This window comes from Narcine bancroftii, chromosome 9, assembly GCF_036971445.1.
Source record: "Narcine bancroftii isolate sNarBan1 chromosome 9, sNarBan1.hap1, whole genome shotgun sequence".
Taxonomy (NCBI): domain Eukaryota; kingdom Metazoa; phylum Chordata; class Chondrichthyes; order Torpediniformes; family Narcinidae; genus Narcine; species Narcine bancroftii.
The window spans coordinates 21,890,960-21,913,925 of record NC_091477.1 but is presented as its reverse complement, the minus strand read 5'-3'; the positions used below and the strand labels follow the sequence as shown (position 1 = coordinate 21,913,925).

The 22,966-nt window shown below is 37.9% G+C and overlaps 1 protein-coding gene across 20 annotated transcripts in view; it reads right to left on the bottom strand.

Annotated features, from left to right (window-relative positions):
• Positions 1 to 22,966, bottom strand: part of LOC138743274 (lymphoid enhancer-binding factor 1-like) — a 216,965-nt gene that overhangs the window by 110,822 nt on the left and 83,177 nt on the right. Inside the window, exon 1 of one of the 20 annotated variants that reach the window (XM_069898341.1) lies at positions 5,034 to 5,229. The exons of the other annotated variants lie outside the window; for them this stretch is intronic. Within the exon in view, the coding sequence (XP_069754442.1) occupies positions 5,034 to 5,093 (60 nt within the window). The 5' untranslated portion in view covers positions 5,094 to 5,229. Of the gene's footprint in view, positions 1 to 5,033; positions 5,230 to 22,966 lie in introns of those variants that run through there. 20 annotated transcript variants of the gene reach the window in all.

Genomic DNA, 22,966 nt, shown 5'->3' with positions numbered 1-22,966 from the left:
TATAGGCCAGTTAGCTTAACTCCAGTGATTGGCAAGATTCTAGAGTTCATTATTAAGGTCGTGGTTTCGGGGTACTTGAAAGTACAAGGCAAACCAGGCTGAAGTTAACATGGTTTCCTTCAGATGAGATCTTGCCTGACAAATCAGTTGGAGTTCTTTGAGGAAGTAATGAGTAAGTCAGATAAAGGAGAATCAGTGGATGTTGTTTACTTGGATCTTCAGAAGCCTTTGACAAGGTGCTGCACATGAGGCTGCCGAACAAGATAGGAGCCTCGAGTGTTATGGGAAAGATAGTAGCGTGGGTAGAAGATTAGCAAAGAATGGGAATGAAGGGGACCTTTTCTGGTTGGCTGTTGGTGACCAGTGGTGTTCCGTAGGGCTTGTTGTTGGGTCTGCTACTTTTCACATTGTAGGTAAATGATTTAGATAATAGAATTGATGGTTCGGTGGCCAAGTTTATGGATGATACAAAGATGGGTGTACGAGTGGGTAGTATTGAGGAAGGAAGGAGTCTGCAGAGGAACTTGGATAGGTTGGGAGAATGGACAAAGAAGTTGCAGGAGAAAAACAGCGTAAGGAGGTTGGTAGAAGGAATAAAGAGGTTGACTATTTTCTAAATGGGGAGAGAATTCAGAAACCAGAAGTCCAAATAGACTTGAGAGTCCTAGTGCAGGATTCCTTAAAGGTTGCTTGCAGGTTGAGTCAATAGTAAAGAAGGCAAATGCAATGTTAGCATTCATTTTGAGAAGACTAGAATATAACAGCAAAGATCTAATGCTGAGGCTTTACAAGGCATTGGTCAGACCATACTTGGAGTCGTGCAAGCAGTTTTGGGACCCATATCTAAGAAAAAGTGTGCTGTCTTAGGAGAGAGTCCAGAGGAGGTTTACAAGAATAATCCCAGGGATGAGAGGAGAAGGTTAACAAATGAAGAGCTTTTGATGGCTCTGGGCCTGTACTTGAGGGGCTTCTCATTAAAACCTAGAATGGAAGTAGTGAAGATGTTTCCTGAAGTAGAAGAGTCAAGGACCAGAGCCACAGTCCCAGAATAATAGGACATCCCTTTAATACAGAGATGAGGAGAGATTTCTTCAGCCAAAGGGTGGTGAATCTGTAGAATCAGTTGCTGCAGATAGTTGTGGAGAACAAGTCATTGGGTATATTTTACAACAGAGATTAAGAGGTTCTTGATTGGTAATGGGGTCAAAAGTCACAGCAAGAAGGCATGAAGATGAGATTGAGAGGTAAAATGCATCACCCATGATTTGTACGGCAGAGCAAACTCGGTGAGTTGAATGGCCCAATTCAGCTCTCATGGTCTTATTACGTACTCAAGGAATTCTAATTAATTTGTTAGAGTCCATTTTCCTTCAATAAAACTACATTGACTCTTCCTGATGGCATTATTTTCACAATGTCCCACTATTCAGTTCATAAATAATTTTTTGCAGTATTTTTCTAAAGATAAATATCAAGCATACTGGCCACTTTTTTTTGTGCTGTCTGTCTCTGCCCTTTCTTGCATTTGGTTGTTGTTTCACAGTGAGGTGTTGTTTTTTGGAAAGACAAACCAAGAAAAGGACATACACAGTAAATACTCGGGGACTGAGGAATGTGGTAGAACAGAGGTATCTGGGAATACAGATATATAATTTTCCTGAAAGTGACATCATGGTTGTAAAGAGAGCTTCATAAATCAAAGTATTGAGTATAGGAGTTGGGATGCTATGGTAAAGTTGTATAAGACTTTGGTGAGGCCAAGTATGTGCAGTTTTGGTCACTTAACTACAGGAAAGATATCAATAAAACAGAAAGAGTGCAGGGAGGATTTATGAAGATGTTGCCCAGACTTCAGAAACTGAGTTACAGGGAATGGTTAAACAGGTTAGAACTTTATTCCCTGGAGCGTAGATGAGGAGAGATTTGATGGAGATGTTTAAAATTATGAGGGTAATAGACAGAGTAAATGTAGGTCGGCTTTTTCACTGAGGATAGGTGAGATACAAACCAGAGGACATGGGTTAAAGGTGAAAAGGGAAAAGTTCAGGGGGAACATTATGGGAAACTTCTTCACACAGAATGGTGTGAAGTGAAATAAATTGCCAACTGAAGGGGTATGGAAGACTATGGTCTGGGTGCAGGGCAGAGGGACCAGGCAGAATAATAGTTTGGCACAGATGAGAAGGCTTAAAAGACCTGTGTCTGTGCTGTAATATTCTATGGTTCTACGGTTCTATGTATGGAAGGATCTCAGTGAGTCTGTGCTCCTAGCAATTCAAGGTGGAGAGCTCTGGGTCAGTGTTTACCAGAAATGTGCAGGAGGAGAGCTCTGTGTAAGTGTATAGGAGAGAGCTGGGTCAGTGTTTCTCAGTGATGTACAGCAGGAGAGTTCTGGGTCAGGGTTTCTCAGTGATGTACAGCAGCAGAGAGCTGGGTGAGTGTTTCTACAGTGAAGTACAGGAGGAGAGAGCTGGGTCAGTGTTTCTCAGTGATGTACAGGAAGAGAGTTCTGGGTCAGGGTTTCTCAACGATGTACAGGAGGAGGGAGCGGGGTCTGTTTCTCAGTGATTTACAGGAGGAGATCTCTGGGTCAGTGTTTCTCAGTGATGTACAGGAGGAGAGAGCTGGGTCAGTGTTTCTCAGTGATGTACAGGAAGAGAGTTCTGGGTCAGGGTTTCTCAACGATGTACAGGAGGAGAGAGCGGGGTCTGTTTCTCAGTGATTTACAGGAGGAGATCTCTGGGTCAGTGTTTCTCAGTGATATAAGAGGATGTCAGTAAGCCAATGTTTCTCAGTGAGAAACAGAGACATGAAAATAATTGGAACACATCACTAAGAATCTGATATGGCAGATAAACAAAGATAAGGACATTAGAAATTGAATTTATGATTTCCTTCCTCAGCATTTTTGAAAGCTTCATTGTAAGCTACATTTGACTAGCAGAATGATAGGTGAGATTTCAGCAAACCATGTTATTTTATGACAATAGTACTGCAAATCAATTAAAAGTTTTGAAGCATATGTACATTGTACAATGTATATGACAATAAACTCATTATAATTATTATCATTCAAATATTTATTGACAATGTTTGAATATAATAACATAAACCATGTACCTACGAGCAATGGAAGAATTAGAATGGTAATTGTACATTTCTGTTCAAAGCCTAAATTTAACATATCATAACATGTTGATTAGGCAGGTAGTCAATAGAAAGTAGGAAAATGGAATGATTTTTTTTTGCAGTGGGCAGCTTAGATTAGGCCATGCTAGACCACACCAGGCACAACACACACACACACACACACACACACACACACACACACACACACACACACACACACACACACACACACACACACACACACACTTCCGGAATCGTTACATTTCTCTCTCACAGCTCAGGGATACAGAGTCTACAGCTTTTCTGATAAACCTAACATTGACCAGCCAAATGAAGCTGAAAACCTTGTCTGTAGAAACCAACAGCATCAAAAGATGCATGCTTTCTGTTTGCATTCAACTCAGTTCAATATTTTATCAAAACCGTTGATGCTTTTAGAAAACATGCTGTCAGGAAAAAGTATTTGACATTTTTAAAGATCAATAAAACCATGAAGAAAATAATGTTTGACACAACTATTCTGCTATGGCAGCAACTGATTTACAAAAATTTCCACAAGGACCTTGTATGGAATTTTGGAACAGTATTTGGTAGCTGTTGGGTATGATTAAAGCACCATCATACCTCTCAAGTGCGTAGATATTTTGGCATGCTCCAGTGTGCTGGCAAATTTTGCTTTCATCCCATTCTTAAAAATTACAACTCACGATTCCATGTTGCTCTTATCAGTATTTATATCAAAATATGAAGAAAAAACTTTGATATTTATTCATTTTCATCAGTATTTAACAATAGGCTACCACACAGTAGCTCACATTACTTTTTACCTTGTATCAATATTTAAAAATAACATCTTTAATATACTGTGTGTGTAATCGGCAAAGAGACACAAAGCCTTTGTGATTTAAGACATGTTTATTCTGTGACCGATGTGGTGGAATGGTATGTTTCAAAACTGAAGCATAACCCACATGTCTCCCCATCCTCTCAACCAACCAAAGCAATTGCCCGGCATTTGTAATGTTGTAAAACACTCCAACACAATTCACACAAATTACACCAAGTCACCAAGTCAGAATGAATCAAGTTAGGATGAAGAACTGATGAAGGAAGTAGGTTTTAACACGCACCTTTAAGTAGTGGAGTTGGATCGGGGAGATTTTGAGCAATCAGCAAGGTTTTGAGAATATATCTTTGGGGGAAATGGTTTCCCAACATTTTGGGGCCAGACCACCAAAAGCAAAAGTAGGACAGCAGAAATCAGGGTCTCATGAGATGGGTGAAGCTGCCAATCAGCATGTTTATCCACAAAGGCTCACTGGCCATAGAATCTCCAGACCTTGCACTAGGATTTTGATTTCCTGGAAAGACAGTATTCAAGTCTGGTCGGCCTAGCAGCTGCATAACGACCCGCGAAATAAGCAGGGTCAATTTCAGCTTTGGTGATCACAGGTATTTGGCCTAAAATGGGATTCTCAATTACAGAAAGGGCCACATCGGAAATAGGAAAGTTCAAGTTACCACAAATAATATTCTACTGAAACCGAGGTTGGTGTTAGCGTTGAGAGAAGGTAAAGTTTTTTTCTTAACCTTGTGCTGGCACCATTTAATGTTGATCATGGATGCTTGATAAGGAGAAATGCTCCATTCTCCACAATAACAGTTACTCCACATCACTAACATAAACATTTACTAACAATTGTTTTATATTCATATAAAATTACTGACAAACATTTTCCACGCACATTTGTTTGGCTTTGAAGTGACTTTTGCATGGTGAAGTCAGATATGCCCCAGTCCAGTTGTTGTACAAATACTTTCGAATTTGGAACATCATCACACTACTTGTGTGCTACTCAAGAGCTGTGATTATTTCCCCGAACATCAACCACTTGTCCACTTACCGCATCGTTGAATATGACACTGTTGACAAAACTAGTGGGATTTCGTATACCCACAAACATCACTTAGGGGAGCAACAGGAGGTTGCCTGCAGAAGAACTTGCTTTCAGCGCTGAGAAACTACTTCTTTATCACAAAAGTAAAAAAGTTTAAAAAAAAACACCTTGAACAGAGAGAGTGGCTTATATTCATAGACAGGAAGACAGCAAGGAAGCAATGAATTAACCGCTGCATGCACTACATAAAATGCAATTAAAAGGCCACACCTTTGTGACACTCCACAAATAGCTCTCTTACAACACAACCACAAACTAGGTGCAAACCTATAAGTATGCAGATGCAAAGTTAACATTCATAAATTGAATTTCATTTCAATCTCGTTTTGACAGACCTCATGGTCCCGTAATAACCAGACAACTACACAACCTATGTACAGTATTGTCCGAGCTAGCTGAACAATCAATGAAAACCAACATGCAATAAGGCAATGACATCATTTTATTGCACTAAGTGTGTGAATCTGGTTTCAATGTGATGCCAACACAAAAGAGGACCATTGGATGTTATCTTTCAAATCCAACCTGATAAGTCATGGAAAGATAAAACTCAAATCAGTAAATTTACATTTGCTGAATCTGAATAGACTTTGGTATGGAGATAAATCTTTTGTTGGCACTGAATTAAATTCAAGACGTAAACTGAAAATAGATACTATGACATTAACCTTAAAATACAAGGCATGTTGTAATCACGTCCTATAAAATTATTTCATTTTATTAGACTAATATTTGTTTCTGTAATGGAGAGTTCTCTGTTTTGACGTGGGTTCTACAGATCAAAATTGTTCTTTATTTAGCATTGTTTGTGCTGAAGCAAGTGTTTTGAGCCAATGGTGAGGCTACACTATAATCAACCAGAGTGCTTCCAGGTAAGGGGGAGAAACTACACTATTCTCTGCTTCGATTGTTCCTGTTAGGTAATGTCAGGGTTGGGGCACTGCTACGACATAGACCAGCAGCAATAGAAATTCACCAAGACAATGGTATATTCGCGCGCGTGCGTGTGTGTGTGTGTGCGAGAAAGAGAGATCACAAACCATTACAGCTCAGGCACAATTCAGTCTTAGAAATCTTTTGTGTTGAAACTCAGAGTCTTAAACATGAATTCTTGTTAGTTTGTTTTCAGAGAAATATTTCTTCCCACAAATGATTTTTCACAAATTCCCTTCTCTTGCATGGAGGCTTTGGAACTTGTGTTTCACACGATGATTTCATAAACCCAGGCAAGGGTTAAATGAACTGACCATTACAAATGAACCATCCTCTCTTGACAAAGAGACAGTTGAAGTAGCCCTTTCCTTTGAAGCCACTATCACAGGGCGCATGAACAACAGTACCCCTCTCATTGAAAGTTACTGAATCTCTGACTTCAGATGAATCTGGTTCAATAATAAAGATGCTCTCTTGAAGTCATGTAATCACATGACATGACATCTCTGTTGGCTCTTAAGTTTAATTTTTCTTCAGAAAGATGAGTCAACAAGCAAATGGTCTTTTGTTTACACAAGTGCTTTTCTGAGTAAACTTCATGGTACAGATTTCAATGGAGTACAATTAGCAAACTGGTTACATCTCTGAATTAGCAGTCAAATGGTCTCTTTGAGCAAACATTCATTGTCTTCAATATTTCAATGGCCAATCACTCTAGGTTTTTATTGGTCTGCTTCAACTGTCCGTAGCAGATTCAGCGTCTCTGTGTTTAAGTGTATTTGTGTGTGTCCCTGTATCCAACCCACAAAGTCCCTTTACTCAAAATAATATTTATGAACTAAAGATTAATAATAGCATGATTTTGTAACACCAGTGGCGCCAACCAGCTTTATGCACCATTAAATATTCTGCTGATATTCAACCCAGAATTCTCTTCCTGAATTCTACATAGGATCATAACAAATAAAAAAAAGTGGAAATGAGGCAGTGAAGTTTGTTTCTGAATCCTGAAACTTCTCTTTTCATACCTACCAGAGGAAAACAATTGGATGCAGTTTAGAAGGATCATCCTGCTTCCCTCACTTACTTCTGTTATCCACAGAAGGCTGTCAGTCAATACATTCCCCCATGGAGCAAAAGACCTTCCATCAGCTTGTGCTCCACTAATTATCAGTAATGTTCTCCAGAGTTAGTTAAGATCTTCAGTAGTTGCCTCAGACTAATCTCCAGGGCACTTCTGCCCCTTTTAAGTTCCATGCCAGCTGGAGAGAGATCACTGTTGTAGACCTGATAATTTCATTGTGATAGGTTCCTTGTTGGTTCGCATCCTGCTGAGTGTAGAGCTCGTCGAAAGAACCAAAGACTTGTTGATCCAAACCAAGGCTTTTATTAGCAAAAGACCGGAGCTCTTCACAGGTGGCCGACCAGTCCGGAATGATCCGACCTGGCTAGGGACACAACCCTTTAAGGCCCAGACAATAGGAGTGGCTTAGCTCTCAGCCAATCGCTGTAAGCACAGTCTAGGTACAGTAACTATATACACTATGTACATTGGTGATAGACCTGTACTATCACACTGAGCAACTGCAAACCATCGATAACAAGTCGTGATCCAAAGAAATGGGTGAGAATCTGATGACAGGTGGAAGTCCCATTTAGATCAAATTATCACCCAAAGAGAATAAAATTAAACAAGAAAAATCTGCCAGTTGCTATGATTGCAGTTCACACAAGTCCTGGTGCAACTCAGCAAGTCGTGCAGTGTTCTTTATGGAGCAAAGATAAAGATACAATAGCTAACATTTCAGGCCTGAGCCCTTCATCAAGGTATGAGCAAAAAGTAGAAAGGTGCCTGAATACAATGGTATGGGAGGGCTCAAGAGAACAAAAGCTGAGAGCTGTCGTACGGCTTTGGCAAGTTAAGGTCAGTTATCCCCTTTGCCGCTAACTTTCACCTCATCCTCAAATCCACTTGGTCCATCTCTGTTGACACTCCCTCCTTTCTTGATTTTGCACCCTCCATCTCAGGAGACATAGATTCTGCAGATATTTTTGACAAACCCACCAACTCCCACAATTATCTCAACTACTCCTCTTCACACTCTGTCCCCTGTGATGTTTCTATTCCTTCCTCTCAAAATTCCTCTGTTTTCATAATATCTGCTCCCAAGATAAGGCCCTTTCATTACAGATGCCTTCTTTTTAAAAAAGATATGACTTTACCAAATCAAATCAGTCCTTAACCCCTATCACTTTTTTTTCTGAATATTCTATTTTTGATTTTTTTCTATAAATATACATACCAAATTTTCCATTTTCAAAATATATAAATATATATGTATATTACTTTCTTTTTTAAAAAAAAACCAAAATACAACAACCCCTTCTCTCCCTCCCTCTTCCCAGTATAAATCCAGATACCATCTGGGCTTAAAATTGGGTTTATAAAAGAAAATCTTCATTGGGGTGGTCACTATTATTTTTATAACAATTGTACCTTTTTATATTTGGGCCCCTATATAGTCCAGATATGATTTCCATATTTTTATAAATACATCATATTTATTTTTTTAGATTGTATATGAATTTATTTTTCCATAGGAATAGAACTATTCATCTCTGGCTTTCATCGTGCTATCTGTAGAGAGAAGTCGGACTTCCAAGTAACTCTAACACATTTTTTTTGGCCGCAGCTAAAGCTATTTTAACAAATGAAATTTGGAATTTAGTTAGTTTATTACTTATTTCAATAAGGTTACCCAAAAGATAAAGATGCAGGTCAGCCGCGAAGACCACCCCTTCTTAATATTTCAGTAATATCCTGCCAGAAAGGACTCATCTCACACATGACCATGTAGCATGCAAGAACATTCCTATTTCTATCCCACACCTAAAACACATTTCCGATATTTCAAATTCTGATTTATGCAATTTCTGTAGTGTGAGATATAAATGTTGTTGGAAATCATATTGCACTAATCTGTATCTTGCATATATAAATGATGACGTACTGTCCAAGCACCTATCAGACCAGCATCTTTCCATTATTGTGATCCCTAGATCTGACTCCTAACTCTCTCTTGATCTCTGTAAACCTGGCTTTGCACTTTCATTTTGGAGAGCAAAGTACATCCTAGATATAAATGTAGGTGTATTCTCCAGCCAAATCATTCATTCCAGCTCACTAATTTCAGGTGGGGCCAAGTTTGGTCCCTGTCTTTCTTTTAAGATTAATCTTACCTGGAGAGAGCAGAAGAATGTCCCATTGGCTACACCATTTTTATTTTTTAGTTTTTCAAAAGAGATCCTTCCATATAACAATCATCAATATATCTTACTCCTTTGCCATACCATGAATTCAATATCTTGTTACCCAGATTCATTGGCAGTACTACATTTTTACATGAGGGTGCCCTCAGTGATATACCTTTTTTCCCCAATATATTCACTTATTTCTTGCCATATTCTAATCATGTGCAATCATATAGGATTATCTTTTTTTGTTATTAACTTGAAATTCCTCTTATAAATAAAGTCCTTCATTGCATCCTCTTTTATTGAATTCAATCCCATTCGAATCCATGAAGGGGATTAGTTTCTTCAAAGATGATAAAAAATCTTGCTTGTGTTGATAGATAATACTTATTAAAATCCAGAATTTTAAGATCTCCCAGTTTATAGTCCCATGTTAACTTTTCCAGTGCAATTCTTGGTACTTTGTTATTCCATAGGAATTGTCTTATACAATCATGTAATAATTTAAAGAAATTTTTAGTTAATACAATAAGAAATGATTGAAAGATATACTGTAGTCTTGGCATTACCTTCATTTTTATACAATTTACCCTTCCTATTAATGTAATTTTAAGATCTTTCAATTTCTGTAAATTTTTTTTCTTATTTTTTCTAGTAGATGGCTATAATTAAACTTATATAAGTTCTGTAAATTATTATCTATCATTATTCTCAAATATTTAATTCCATACTTCTTCCAGTTAAATCTACTGCATTTTTTATATTTTTCATAATCAACATTCTGCAATTGGATTATTTCACTATAATCCATATTTATTTTATATCCTGATATTCTTTAATATTTTTCTAATATTGTCTGTAATCTTATCAGTGATCTAGCTGGGTCAGACATGTATAATACCACAGCATCAGCAAATAAACTAATTTTATGTTCTTCCTGTCCAACTTTAATATCTTGATCTCTTATAGTCGCTGCTAGAGGTTCAATAGCTAGAATATATAATGCTGGTGATAGGGGACACCCCTGTCTACTCAATCTACTCAAGGGAAAAATAGATGACATTTTGTTATTAGTTATAATTTTAGCTTATGGCTTATGATAAGAGTTTTTATGCAATTTATGAATTTTCTGTTTACACTAAACTTTTCAAATGTTTTATATAAGAAAGACCATTCTAGTCAGTCGAATGCCTTTTCTGCATCTAAAGAAATAGTAATGTTTGGATTCAACCTTGATTTTGCCATATGTATTATATTGAATAATCTACTAAGACTATTTGAAACATTCTTCCTTTAACAAATCCCACCTGATCTGTATGTATTAATTTTGGTAAATACTCACCCAATCTATGAGCTAGTGCCTTTGCTAGAATTTTATAGTCTTCATTCACAAGTGATATTGGTCTTTATGATGAGATTTTTAGTGGATCTCTACCTTTCTTTGGTAGCACTGTAATTATAGCAGTTGAAAAGGTTTCTGGGAGGTTTTGGGTCTCCACTGCCTGGTCCATTCATCAAATGTGGCATCAGCAAATCTTTAAATTATCTACAGATCTCAGGAGGGAACCCATCTTCCCCTGGGAACTTACTATCTTGTAAAGCTTCCTTTATTCTTCTCTGGTAAAAGGTGCAACTAAATAATTTTTTTCTCTCTGTTCTAATTTAGGAAGTTGAACATTTGTTAAAATTCTTTCATTTAATTTTTATCTCCTTCTAATTCTGATTTGTATAGTTTCATATAGTATTGTCTAAACATATTATTTATTTTGTTTTCATTGTATGCTACCGAATCAGCTTCTGTTTATCATTCTGGTGACTCCTCTGCTTTAACCTGCCAAGATAACACATTATGTGCCTGTTCTCCTAGTTTATAATATTTTTGTTTAGTTTTTAGTATTATTTTTTCCACTCTATATGTTTGTAGTGTATTAATTGTAACTTTTTATTTCTCTAATATTCTATATTTTTCTTGTGTTCCTGATATTCTTTTTCCAATTTTTTATATCCTTCTCTAAAACTTCTAATTCTCTCACATATTCTCTTGTTACGAGCCCAAACCCTAACCCAGCGGCAATAGACATTCACCAAGTCAAGTAGTTTTTAAAACAAAAGTTATATTTAATCTTGAAAATAGAATAAAACTTTAACTTATCTCTATACTTAACTAACCAAATTAATCCCTTTCTCATTCTAAGCGCATGTGTATGATGTGAGTGTAAATTTAATAAAAGTTCTTTGGTTCACAGTTTAATCTCACTTCTCCTTCTTCCAAGTTCTCTGGATGCAGGCAATTCTTATACTGTGCACAGAATTTAACATGTATAAAGTTCACCAGGCTTTGGTGCTCAAAAGGTAAATGTTTACCGCTCAGGAAGGTTCTTGTAGGGTTTGCAGAGAAAGATGTGTTGTTCCAGGATTTCCACAACTGAGTTACCGCCATTAGTCACCTCAATGTCTCACTGATGAAACTTGTCCCATCAGGGTTTTCCAGATGGTAACCTCTTTCTTTCAGGCTAACACAGAGTTCCTTTCTGTTCCACTTATTCCAAGAGAAACATCAGACAGATAGCACTTCCAGCCATCCACTGCTTTGGAACTTTCTGTTTCCAACCAGCTCTTCCTGGCTTGGTTCAGCTGTGACTGTTCAGTCTCTTTTCAGTGTCACACTCACTAGCTGAGAGGGCTTGTCTTCTCTCCCACTCTCTCTCTCTCTCTCTCTCTGCAACTTCAACTGAGACTGCCAGAAAGCCCATGTGACTCTCTCACTTGCAAAAAAACCCACCTTCTTCAGCAAACAACAGGAGTTCTTCTCCTTGGTCAAGATGTTGTCTTAAATAAACAAAACCCAGGAGTGACCTTTCTGTACACTCTGTCAAAACCCTTGAAAAGAGCTTCCAACAGCCAGAATGTCTCCAGTTCATTCATTTTATGACATCAGTTCAATTAGCACCTACTTGTGAAATGTGCATCACATTCTCCAGATATCCTGCAATGTTTTTGAATATGAATTCTTCAGTCTTTCAAATAAGATCTGTTTTAAAATGTGTGTATGTATGTATGTATGTTACCCAGTAATCTTACCAAAATCCTCCCAATATTATAATCCATTTCACTCTCTTTTAAGATTTTTAGTATAAGAAATAATTTGTCGCCTCAAGTAAGCTTTGTGTTTTCCATATTAGAAAACTATTGTCAGTAAAATGAAGATTGTTTTCACAAAACATTTATATCTGTCTCTTAATAAATTCACAAAAATACTTCCTCTTTAATAATGTAGCATTAAGACACCATCTATACATACTTTCTTGCTTTTCCATTATTGTAATAGTTAATGTTCATGGTGAGTGGTCTGATAAAAATCTTGCCAAATACTCCATTTTTACCATTTTACTTTGTAACTGAGCATACATTAAAAATACATCAATGCTTGTACATGAATCATGTACCCTTGAATAGTCTCTTTCTAAGGGGTCAATTAGATTTAAATCCTTCATAAATGATAGTGTCATTTTTGCAACTATCGCCCTTGTTAACGTTCTCGCTGATTTTTCCAATATTGGATCTAAACAAAAATTGATATCTCCTCCAATCAATATATTTTGTCTCCTCTCTGCAGTTTTTAAAAAGCTATCCTTCATAAAAACTTCATTGAGATAATTTGGGGTGTAAATATTCATAAATGTTCATGATTCTGTGTAAATGTTACAGTGTGCTATTAAAATTCTTCTACCTTGATACATTAATGTCTCCTCTATTATTATTGGTATATTTTTATTAATTAAAATCGCTACATCTCTTGCTTTTGATCCAAATGAAGGTTCCAATTTGGTAAGATGTGTTCCTTGTAAAAAGACTATAACTGCCCTTAATTTTTTTAAGTATGCCAAGACCTGCTTTCTCTTCACCTGTCCATTAATTCCATTAAAACCTATACATTTCTATGTTCTATCCATATTCTTCTTTAAAACAATATTTTTTCAGCAGTAAAATCTCTTTAACCCTTTAAATAATAAAGTGATCCTTCCCCTATGATGAGCCTCAAAATCCCGCATAAAAAGATCGCGGAATTTCTCGAGGAGGAAGAACTCCTCCCTTTAGCACCATCTTTTTTGTTACTCTTTTCCAGGTGCCATTGTTCTCCCTTAGACTGGAGATCCATCCTGCTACTATTTTTCCCAGGTTTTTTACCCTTATACTGAGCTCTCCATGAACATTTCTATACATTTTACTTTTAAACAATAAATACAAGACGGTTGAGCCAAAATAAAAAATATTACTTTTACTTAATTCCAATAAATATTTTTAAAATCTTCTCCTTTAGCAAACTCATTTTTTTTTACAAACATCACAGAAAATCTTCCACCTTGTTCTGGTCTTGAAAATTTGCCAGTTCCCTTCTGCTACATCGACCTTCAAAGTCGCGGGATATATCAATGTTTCAAGTTTTTAGCACGTAGTTATCTTTTCACATCTTTAAATTATTTTCTTCGTTTAATTAAAGTCAGGCTAAAGTCTTGAAAAAATAGTCCCTTTTCATGATCAACCTCATGATCATTCTATTTAGTGTAGTCATATCCTGCTCGCAATATTATCTCCTGTTCTAAGTAACAAAAGCCTCGCCAGAACTGGTCTTGGTCTCTGGCTCTTCTGGGTCTGAGCGTTTGGTCTCTCTCTATGTGCAATTTTTCTCCAAATTTGTCTTCTCTCAATATTTGTGGGATCCATTTTTTAAAAAAGTTCACCGGTGTCTTCCCTCGATTCCTAAGTCTAACAATTTGGACATTGTTCTCTCGACTGAACTTCTTTATATGATCAATTTTGTCCTTATTTATCTGACTCCCATTCTTTGACTTTTTTTTCCCCAGCCTCAAGTTTTTAATGGATTTTCATCCATTCAATCTCTGCTTGTCCCATTCTCTCCAGATCCTCAACAATCTCTTTTATTTTGTTCATTTTTTTCCATCATGTCTCTCATCACCGTTTCAACACTAATGAATTGGTTACACAAATTCTCAATTTTTTCCAGGATGATGCTCTGCTCTTGACCTGACTCCCCAGTTTTACCCACTTCTGCTGGTCCCATCACCATTTTTGTACCATTCCCTTTTGGGCTTTCTCCCGAAGTTCTCAGTTGAAGAGGAGCTTCCTCAGTCTTTGTTGTCAGTTGCCTTGGCTTCTTTGTGCCAGCTCTATCCATTTTTGATGAAGAAAATCATGATTTTCAAGTTTTAACCATCTATTTAGCTCTCTTCATGGAGAGCTCATCCAAAACACGTCTATCTGGGCCCTTTGCATGGCCATGCCCCACTTTCCTGCTCATCTGCCCTGGCCCCGTGTGCCCCGAAATGCAACTAGGACAGCATTCCCTTTATCTTACCTATCATCCCACCAGCCTCTGCATCCAAAATCCAGTATTGTGCTCCACAATTTCCATCACTTACAACATGATCCCACCACCAGACACATCTTACCCTCTCCTCTCCTCTCCACCTTCCACAGGAATCACTCTCTCTGTGATTCCCTCATCCATTTATCCCTTCCCACTAATCGCTCTTTTGCTACATACCCATGTGATGGTAGGCAATACCACACTGTGCTCACATCTCCTCCCTCACCATCATTCAGGACTCCAAACAAACCTTCCAAGTGAAGCAACATTTCACGTGATCTGCTGGAATCTTCAACTACATCTGGTGCTCCTATTGTTGCCTTCTCTATATCAGAGAGACTGTTTCATGGAACACCTCCACTCTGTCCACAGTTTGATGGATATTATATTTTATATAAATATGTTTTAAAGGAGATCAATTGTGGGGGGGGGGGGTGGTTAGAGTGTAGGTCACAAAAAACAAACACGTCACAAAACAGATCTCATTTAAAATGCAAGAGCCTTGCTGAAAGTGAGACATTGAGGCCCAGAGAGCCTTTGCAAAGACAATAAAAATTATTTTGGAAATGCTTTGCTAAGGAACTTCAAAAACAGGTGTAAATGAATTATTGTTTTGAAAGCAACAGATGAACAGGGTCAGAAGATTGGGTCTGGTTCCACAATCTGTCTGGTTGCAGTTTGCAGTTTGAAGAAGGTCATGTGGTAGAAAAAAAGACGAAACAGGCTTCCTCTAAGAGATAGAGAGAGAATTCAGTTTGAGTTCTTCAGTGGCTTTTGGAAGCTGACCCCATTTTGAAGACGGGTTGTGAGTTCTGAGTTCAGCCTGTTGAAAACCCTTGTGGTCCATACAAGAGGAAATGACTGGCTAGAGTGTTTTGTCTGAAATAAGAAAAACAAGAGGAACTCTGTGGTGATCTGGAAGAAGAGATTATCATATGGAAAACCCATGATGGGGCAAGTTTCTTTGGCAAGACACTGAAGTGACTAATGGAAGTAAATCAGTTTGTGTGTGTGCAACGAACAACGAATCTCTCTGAAACAGACAAGAACCTTCTTGAGCGGTAACCATTTAAGCACCAGCACTTGGTGAAAATTCATAAATGTTAAATTCTGTGCACAGTATAAGAATTCCCTGATACCGGTGAACTTGGAGGAGTGAGAAGTGAGATTGGACTGTGAATCAATGAACTTTCCTAAACTTACACACATATTACATACACGTGTGCTTAGAATTAGAAGGAGGTTAATTTAGGTTAAGTTAATAGTACTAAGTTAAAGTTTGATCCTGTTTTTAGGTTTAAAGAAAATTAAAAGTAACTTTTGTTTAAGTAACCATTTGTCTTGCTGAATTTCTATTGCTGCTGGGTTTTGGGGTCCTCTGGGCCCAACAGGAAAGATAGCCAACCATTTCAGTGGCCCTACTCCCATACCTATATGTCTGCCCATGACCTCATGCACCACCAAACCAAGGCCACCCATAAATTTGAGAAGCAATACCTAATATTCCATCTGGGCATTAACCAGACTTGTCTGGTTTCTGATAGGCCAGTCCCCTGCCTCTGACTCTTTCCCAATCACTCTGTCTCCTTTCCTCCAGCCCTCTAACCCCTTCCCTCTCCATTCAGAGTGCTATCCCCTCCCCCCCTCACTTCTCATCTTTTTTCTCATCTCCTCTGACCCATATCCATCTATGACCTCACTCCTGTGGGCCTGTAATCTGCCTCCTGCCCCTATCCACACCTGCGTCCATTTTGCTCATGCCTTGATGAAGGGCTCAGGCCTGAAATGTTGGTCATGTATCTTTATCTTTGCTCCATAAAGAACGCTGCACAACTTGCTGTGTTTCTCTAGCATTTTTGTGTAAACCCAAAGTGAATAATCCCAGACCAGATTACCTCCTTGCTAAGGTCCTGAAAAATGTCCACAGTCCAATAAAGTAAACTCCAAAATAAAGAACTCAAGTAGGATACTCACGAATGGAATCACAAATGATCAAATTTAAAATACAGGTGTTTTAAATCCAAAGTTAACTTGTAATGTAGAGTCTCAGAAATTAGTTGTAGATATAGACACTAATTACACAAACGATCACACCAGTTCTCATTTCATCAGGAATAAGATGGACCAAGTTCATGAATCCTGATTGGCATTTCGATGATAAATATTTAAACTCCTGTCACAGATGCTCTTTAAATAGGTTTATCAAAATCATGGTTATGCTCTAATGTTTCCTTTCATTTTCCTCAATTCACTTGGCTTTCCAAAGATGAGTTTCAGGACTCCATTTTCTGAACACCTTTGCTCAGAATGGTCACTCATAATGTGATGCTACATTACACTGCCTTCTTTGCTGGCCAAGAAAATACAAGTTCAAAGCTGAAACACTGTCTGATGGAAACCTAAAACCAAAACAAAGTTTTCTGGATACAACAGATTATTCCCAAGGATGTGTGTTAGCACCCTCCTCTACCCATTACTGTGGGGCCAGGCACAATTCCATTGCCATCTACAAGTTTGCCGATGACACCACAGTTGTTGGCAGAATCACAAACAGCAATGAGGAAGCGTCCAGGAGGGAGATAGATCAGCCCATTAAATGGTGTAAAGACAACAACCTCAAGGTTAGCAAAACCAAGGAGATGATTGTGGATTTCAGAAGAAAGTCAGGGGAGCGTGACCTAGTCCTCATTGAGGGCTCAATAGTGGAGAGGGTCAAGAACTTCAAATTCCTGGGTGTCAACATCTCCGAGGATCTGTCCTGGAGCCTCGATTTTGATGCAATCGCAAAGTATACTAATGGCTATACTTTGTGAGGTGTCTGAGGAGCTTGGGTATGTCACTGAAAACTCTCGAAAACTTCTACAGGTATACCATGGAGAGCATTCTGGCTGGTCGCATCACTGCCTGGAATGAAGGCGCAAACTCTCAGGACAATAAACAATAAACTCCAGAGGGCTGTTAACTCAGCCTGAGACATCACAGGCACCAACGTAACTCCATCGAGGACATCTACATGAGATGGTGTCTTAAAAATGCAGCCTCCGCATCCCAGGCAACGCCCTCTTCACTCTGCTACCATCAGGAAAAAGGTACAGGAGCCTAAAGACGAGCATTCAAAGGCACAAGGAGAGCTTCTTCCCTGCTGTCATCAGATTCCTGAATAATCAATGAACCAAAGACACGGCCTCACTTTTCGTGCACGACTATTTCTTTTATTTATAGAAATGTTGTAAGATAGTTTATAATATGAATATTTACACTATGATAATGCCACAAAACACCAAATTTCATGACTTGTTCATGGCAATAAATTTCAATACTGATTAGATTGTACCTCAGAGAGAAGTAAAGATGGTATTTCAAATTTCAAGTCAATCTTTTGGATTAAAGCAATTTATTACAAGTCAAGAGGAAAAGCAAAGCAGAAGCAGGCTTGAAAACATCCTTGATATGAAATGGCGGCAGAATCCAGAGTTTATTGCTTGTGCTAACTGTTCATGGCTGAGCTTCAACTCGTCTTATAAGTGTAATGGATGTGAATTTTAGAGGGAGAATACAATGCAGAGCTATTCTGATATCACTTACTTTATATTATACAAGCGGCAGATGATGAATTTCTTTTGTTCCTTAGATGATTATATGTTTTGCAATATATGGTTTTATCCTATTTCTCTTGATTTAATTAAAAGAAAGTGGAAATTAGGAAAAAAGGATGGTTCCTAAACTCAAAAAGGGTAAATATATGAAATAATAATAAAACATATAGAAAATGGCATATGCCTGGAAACTTGAGTAACAGATTCAGCTCCAGATTTTTTAAAAATAGGCACTTTAGAGTTGATTGTGTTATAATTTTTCCATTGATTTAGTGGATAACGAGGTGTAAGTGAAAAAAGTGCTATTTTATTCTGTTAATACCTCTTTGCAAAATTAGCAAAAAGTAAAAGGTTTTCTATGAATGTTCACAATTTAATTTTTTAAATAAGACTTTTAATTATAGAATCCTGAGCAGCTCAGATTCATTTTGAAAAGATAAATAGTAGAATCTACAAAGAGAGCAAAGCACACTACAATTTTCTATGAATATCCCAAAAGTCTTTCCCTTAAGCAAACTGGTATCCTTCTCTCTCCAAGCTTGATTTACGTTTAAATATTGCACTTATTTATCATCTTCAAAGATTTTCAAAAGCACAAAGGAAAAGAGATATGTCAGTGACAAGTGCGAGAGTGTTGATTATAGAGGCATAATTTTCAACCACTTGGTTCCACTTGTCTGAATGAAGTATTTGAGCTGTCTGACAAGCAGACCAAAGAAGGATAGATTCATAGCAGACATAGAGAAATTGCAGGAACCGTTACTTTTATTCGAGGTTCTCCACCGTTTCATGAAAATTGGTAACATTTACCTGCTTCAACATTCTTATTAGCACGTGAATTTTAATGGAAAACTGAGGCCCATGAGTTGGGTTTTATTTGCTGTCGATCCACTGAAGTCAATTATAGGGAATGCCGGGAATAGCTCCTTTGCAAAAGACATGGGAATTACAAGCCAAGCTGCATGTACTCAGGAGTTACCCAAGCCGACGATGCCAGACCAAAGGTTGCCAGAAGATTGAATGAAGAGAGAGTGTATATAATAATAGCAGGCTGCATACACCTCATTATAATATAAAAGATAAGATCAAGATCAGAGACTATTACATGGATTGACTATTACATGGATTGGTAAAGATTAAACAAAGAAGCCAAAAATCTACTGCAAATTAAACACATCTCTCTCAGGCGACCTGAAGGTTTGATATATTCCAACGTTGATAGATCAATGTAAAGAACTTAAAGTTTTGAATACCTAGTATTCTATAGTTTGTTCATGTGCAAAGTCGTTCTTGATCATATTTCCAATGATTAACCTGACAGGAGATACAAGTGTGATGAATAACATTTCTTAATCTTATTATACTGCTCAGATTCACAGACCTTTCATGCAGTAGATAGCATATTTATGCCTTTATTTGTGTTTTTTTTTTGTTAATAACTCCAGCTGAAAATTATTATATTGATGTTTTCTCCACTGCAGACACAGTCACCTGCTGGGATGGGTTAATAGAGCATGGGTCAGAGCACACTGTTCCTTAAAGGAGGCAGCCATTGAGTCGCCAGAGTTCCCATGCCGAACAGCTGAAGGCAACATAAGGCTGTGTTTTCTCCATCCCTGGAATCTCCCAGCCATGCGTTGCTGACAAAGGCACATTCTCCCAGACTGTGCAGTCTGTAACTGAACACCACCAAAAGGAAGCAGATGTGGATGTAAGCCAAAGTAATGACTTCTCTCCTTCTCTCTCTCTTCCGATTATTCTGTGGGCTGCATGCAAAATATTTTTAATGCAATTCCTTTGGTTCATCTCCATAAATATGCCTTGAGAATACATTGCAAACTCCAAGTTTTATCAATTATACAATGTAATTTTAATGTTTAAAGTTTGGTGGTTGTGTGGTTCTGTCAGGCTTGGTTACTAAATCCCAAAGTGTGCACAGCTTTTGAATTGGAGTACTGACAAGACTCATTCAGCCGCTTATCTATTGAAGGTGTCTAACGTGAGTGCATAGCTACAGATAATGGAAGAATACGCCAAGGCATTGATAGCTATTTGTCATGTTGTTTGGTAATTGGTATTTTGTATTGAATATCATATAACCTCATGGAGCATTTTCTTTTTTTTCTCTTTGAGTCTCTCCTTTGTTCTTTTGAGACATTCTAATTTTTCAATCTCAAAATCTGAACAAGTTTAACGCGTGATTGCGGACAACAGGTTACAAAATGTGTTAGTTTAATATTAATGTATTTAATGACATACTTTGATAAATAGAGCTAAATTTTAGACATCGTTTCGAAGCCCATGTTTCAATTGTTAGTTTTCACAGGACTATGTTTTGCCCTAAGCATCAATGCTGGGCTCTCAACATTTTACTCTTAGTGCAAATAACTTGGATAAAGTGACTGAAGGTACAGTCACTAAATTTACTTATAACACAAAGGGAAGTAAGTGAACTGTAAGGGAACATAGAGAGGTTATAAATGAATGTTCAATTTAAATGATTTGGAAAATGGAATATTACACAGGTAATGCTAAATTGTCCATTTTGGCAGGATAAAAGTATATTATATAAATGTTGAGACAATGAAGAGCTCTGACACCATGGGATCTGAGGGTTGGAATATATGATTCTCAAAAAGCTTATATGAAGGCACAGAGAGAAATCAGCAAAGCTAAAAGAATGTTATTATTTTGGCAAGGAGACTTGAATACAAAAGAATGGAGATAGTGTTTCCGTTATATGGGCATTGATGTAACAGCATCTGGAGTATTGTTTATGATATTAGTCTCCTTATTTCAAGAAGGATGTTCATGTTTTGGAAGCAGTTCAGAGAAGTTTTACAAGACTAATATCTGGTATGGGTGGATTGACTTATGAAGAAAGGTTTAACAGGCTGGGGTTATTTCTATTTGAGTTTAGAAAAGTAAAATGGAACTTAATTGAAACAATAAGATCCTGAAGGTTTTAACAAGGTGGATGTGGAATGACGCTTCCTCTTTTGGAAGAAGCTAGAACTCTTTGCCTCGAATCTAGAATCTAAAAAACCATAGCGAACTTCTGTAGATGTGTATTGGAAAGTATGCTGACTGGCTGCATCATAGCTTGGTCTGGGGGCACCAATATCTCTGAGCAGAGAGCACTGCAAAATGTTGTGGACATAGCCCAGTATATCCCAAGCAAAATTTTCCCCACCATCTGGAAAATCTAAATGGAATGCTGCCGTCAGAAAGCAGCAGTAATCATCAGGGATCCACACTACCCTGGACATGCTCTGTTCTCACTGCTACCATCAGGAAAGTGGTAAAGGTGACACAAGACTCGTACCACCAGGTCCAGAAACAGGTTTTCTTTCTCCACCATCAGACTCCTAATCAACACACTCAGTCAGAGACTCATTTAAGGGCTCTTACTTTGCACATTATTTATTACTGATTTTTTTTTCTCTGTATTGCACAGTTAGTTTACATTTCTTTACTGATTTACATTTCTCTCTTTTGTAAATATACCTCTTCTTGAGTACAGTTTTTTTTGCCCTGCTGTTAAGTAGAAATTCTGCCTGCCATCCAGGAAAAAGAATTTCAGGGTTATATGTGATGTCATGTATGTACTCCAACAATAAATCTGAACTTAAAATTTTCAACTTTGAACTCGGGTCACTGTTTGAAAAGGGCTTATCAATTTTATCAAGTTTTTTTAAACTTTCAGACTCTTGTGCATCTTTGAAACTCAGTTAAAGAGCAATGGAAGCAGAGTCTTTGAAAATGTTTAAAGCAGAGTAGATGAGAGGTAGATTGGAATGAATAGTTCCTATAAGATATGATCATAACCGAAGTAAGATTGTCAATTTGATATTTTAACCCTGCTTTTTTCACCAAAAATGTTCCTTGACCTGCTGCATATTCTCAGGATTTTCTATTTTTATTTCTCATTGGATTTGCTGGTTTCCCTTCTCAAAATAACCAAATGTAACAAGTAACACAGGAATGAATCCACACAAACAGGTCAAACGATTAATGAGGAGTGAATACCCAAAACCATCTTTTGACCAACAGTATTTTAAAGTTACCAGACTAACTCTTGAATTCTAAGATGCCTTTTCAGGGATACAGGGCAGATCAAAAGTGAAGCATTTTGGTGTTATCCTGAAGTTGTAAGAGTCACTAACACTCGAGATGGCAGAGGCCGACAGCATCGAATCCACGCTGTTGAAGATCCAACTGCGCTGGGTAGATCACGTCTCCAGAATGGAGGACCATCGCCTCCCCAAGATCGTGTTATATGGCGAGCTCTCCACTGGCCATCGTGTCAGAGGTGCACCAAAGAAGAGGTACAAGGACTGCCTAAAGAAATCTCTTGGTGCCTGCCCCATTGACTACCGCCAGTAGGCTGATATCGCCTCAAACCGTGCATCTTGGCGCCTCACAGTTCGGCGGGCAGCAACCTCCTTTGAAGAAGACCGCAGAGCCCACCTCACCGACAAAAGGCAAAGGAGGAAAAACCCAACACCCAACCCCAACCAACCAATTTTCCCCTGCAACCGTGTCTGCCTGTCCCGCATCGGACTTGTCAGCCACAAATGAGCCTGCAGCTGACGTGGACATTTTACCCCTCCATAAATCTTCGTCCGCGAAGCCAAGCCAAAGAAGAAGAAGAGTCACTATGTACATCCAGGTAATTTTTTTCTTTTTTCTGAGGGTGGACCAAT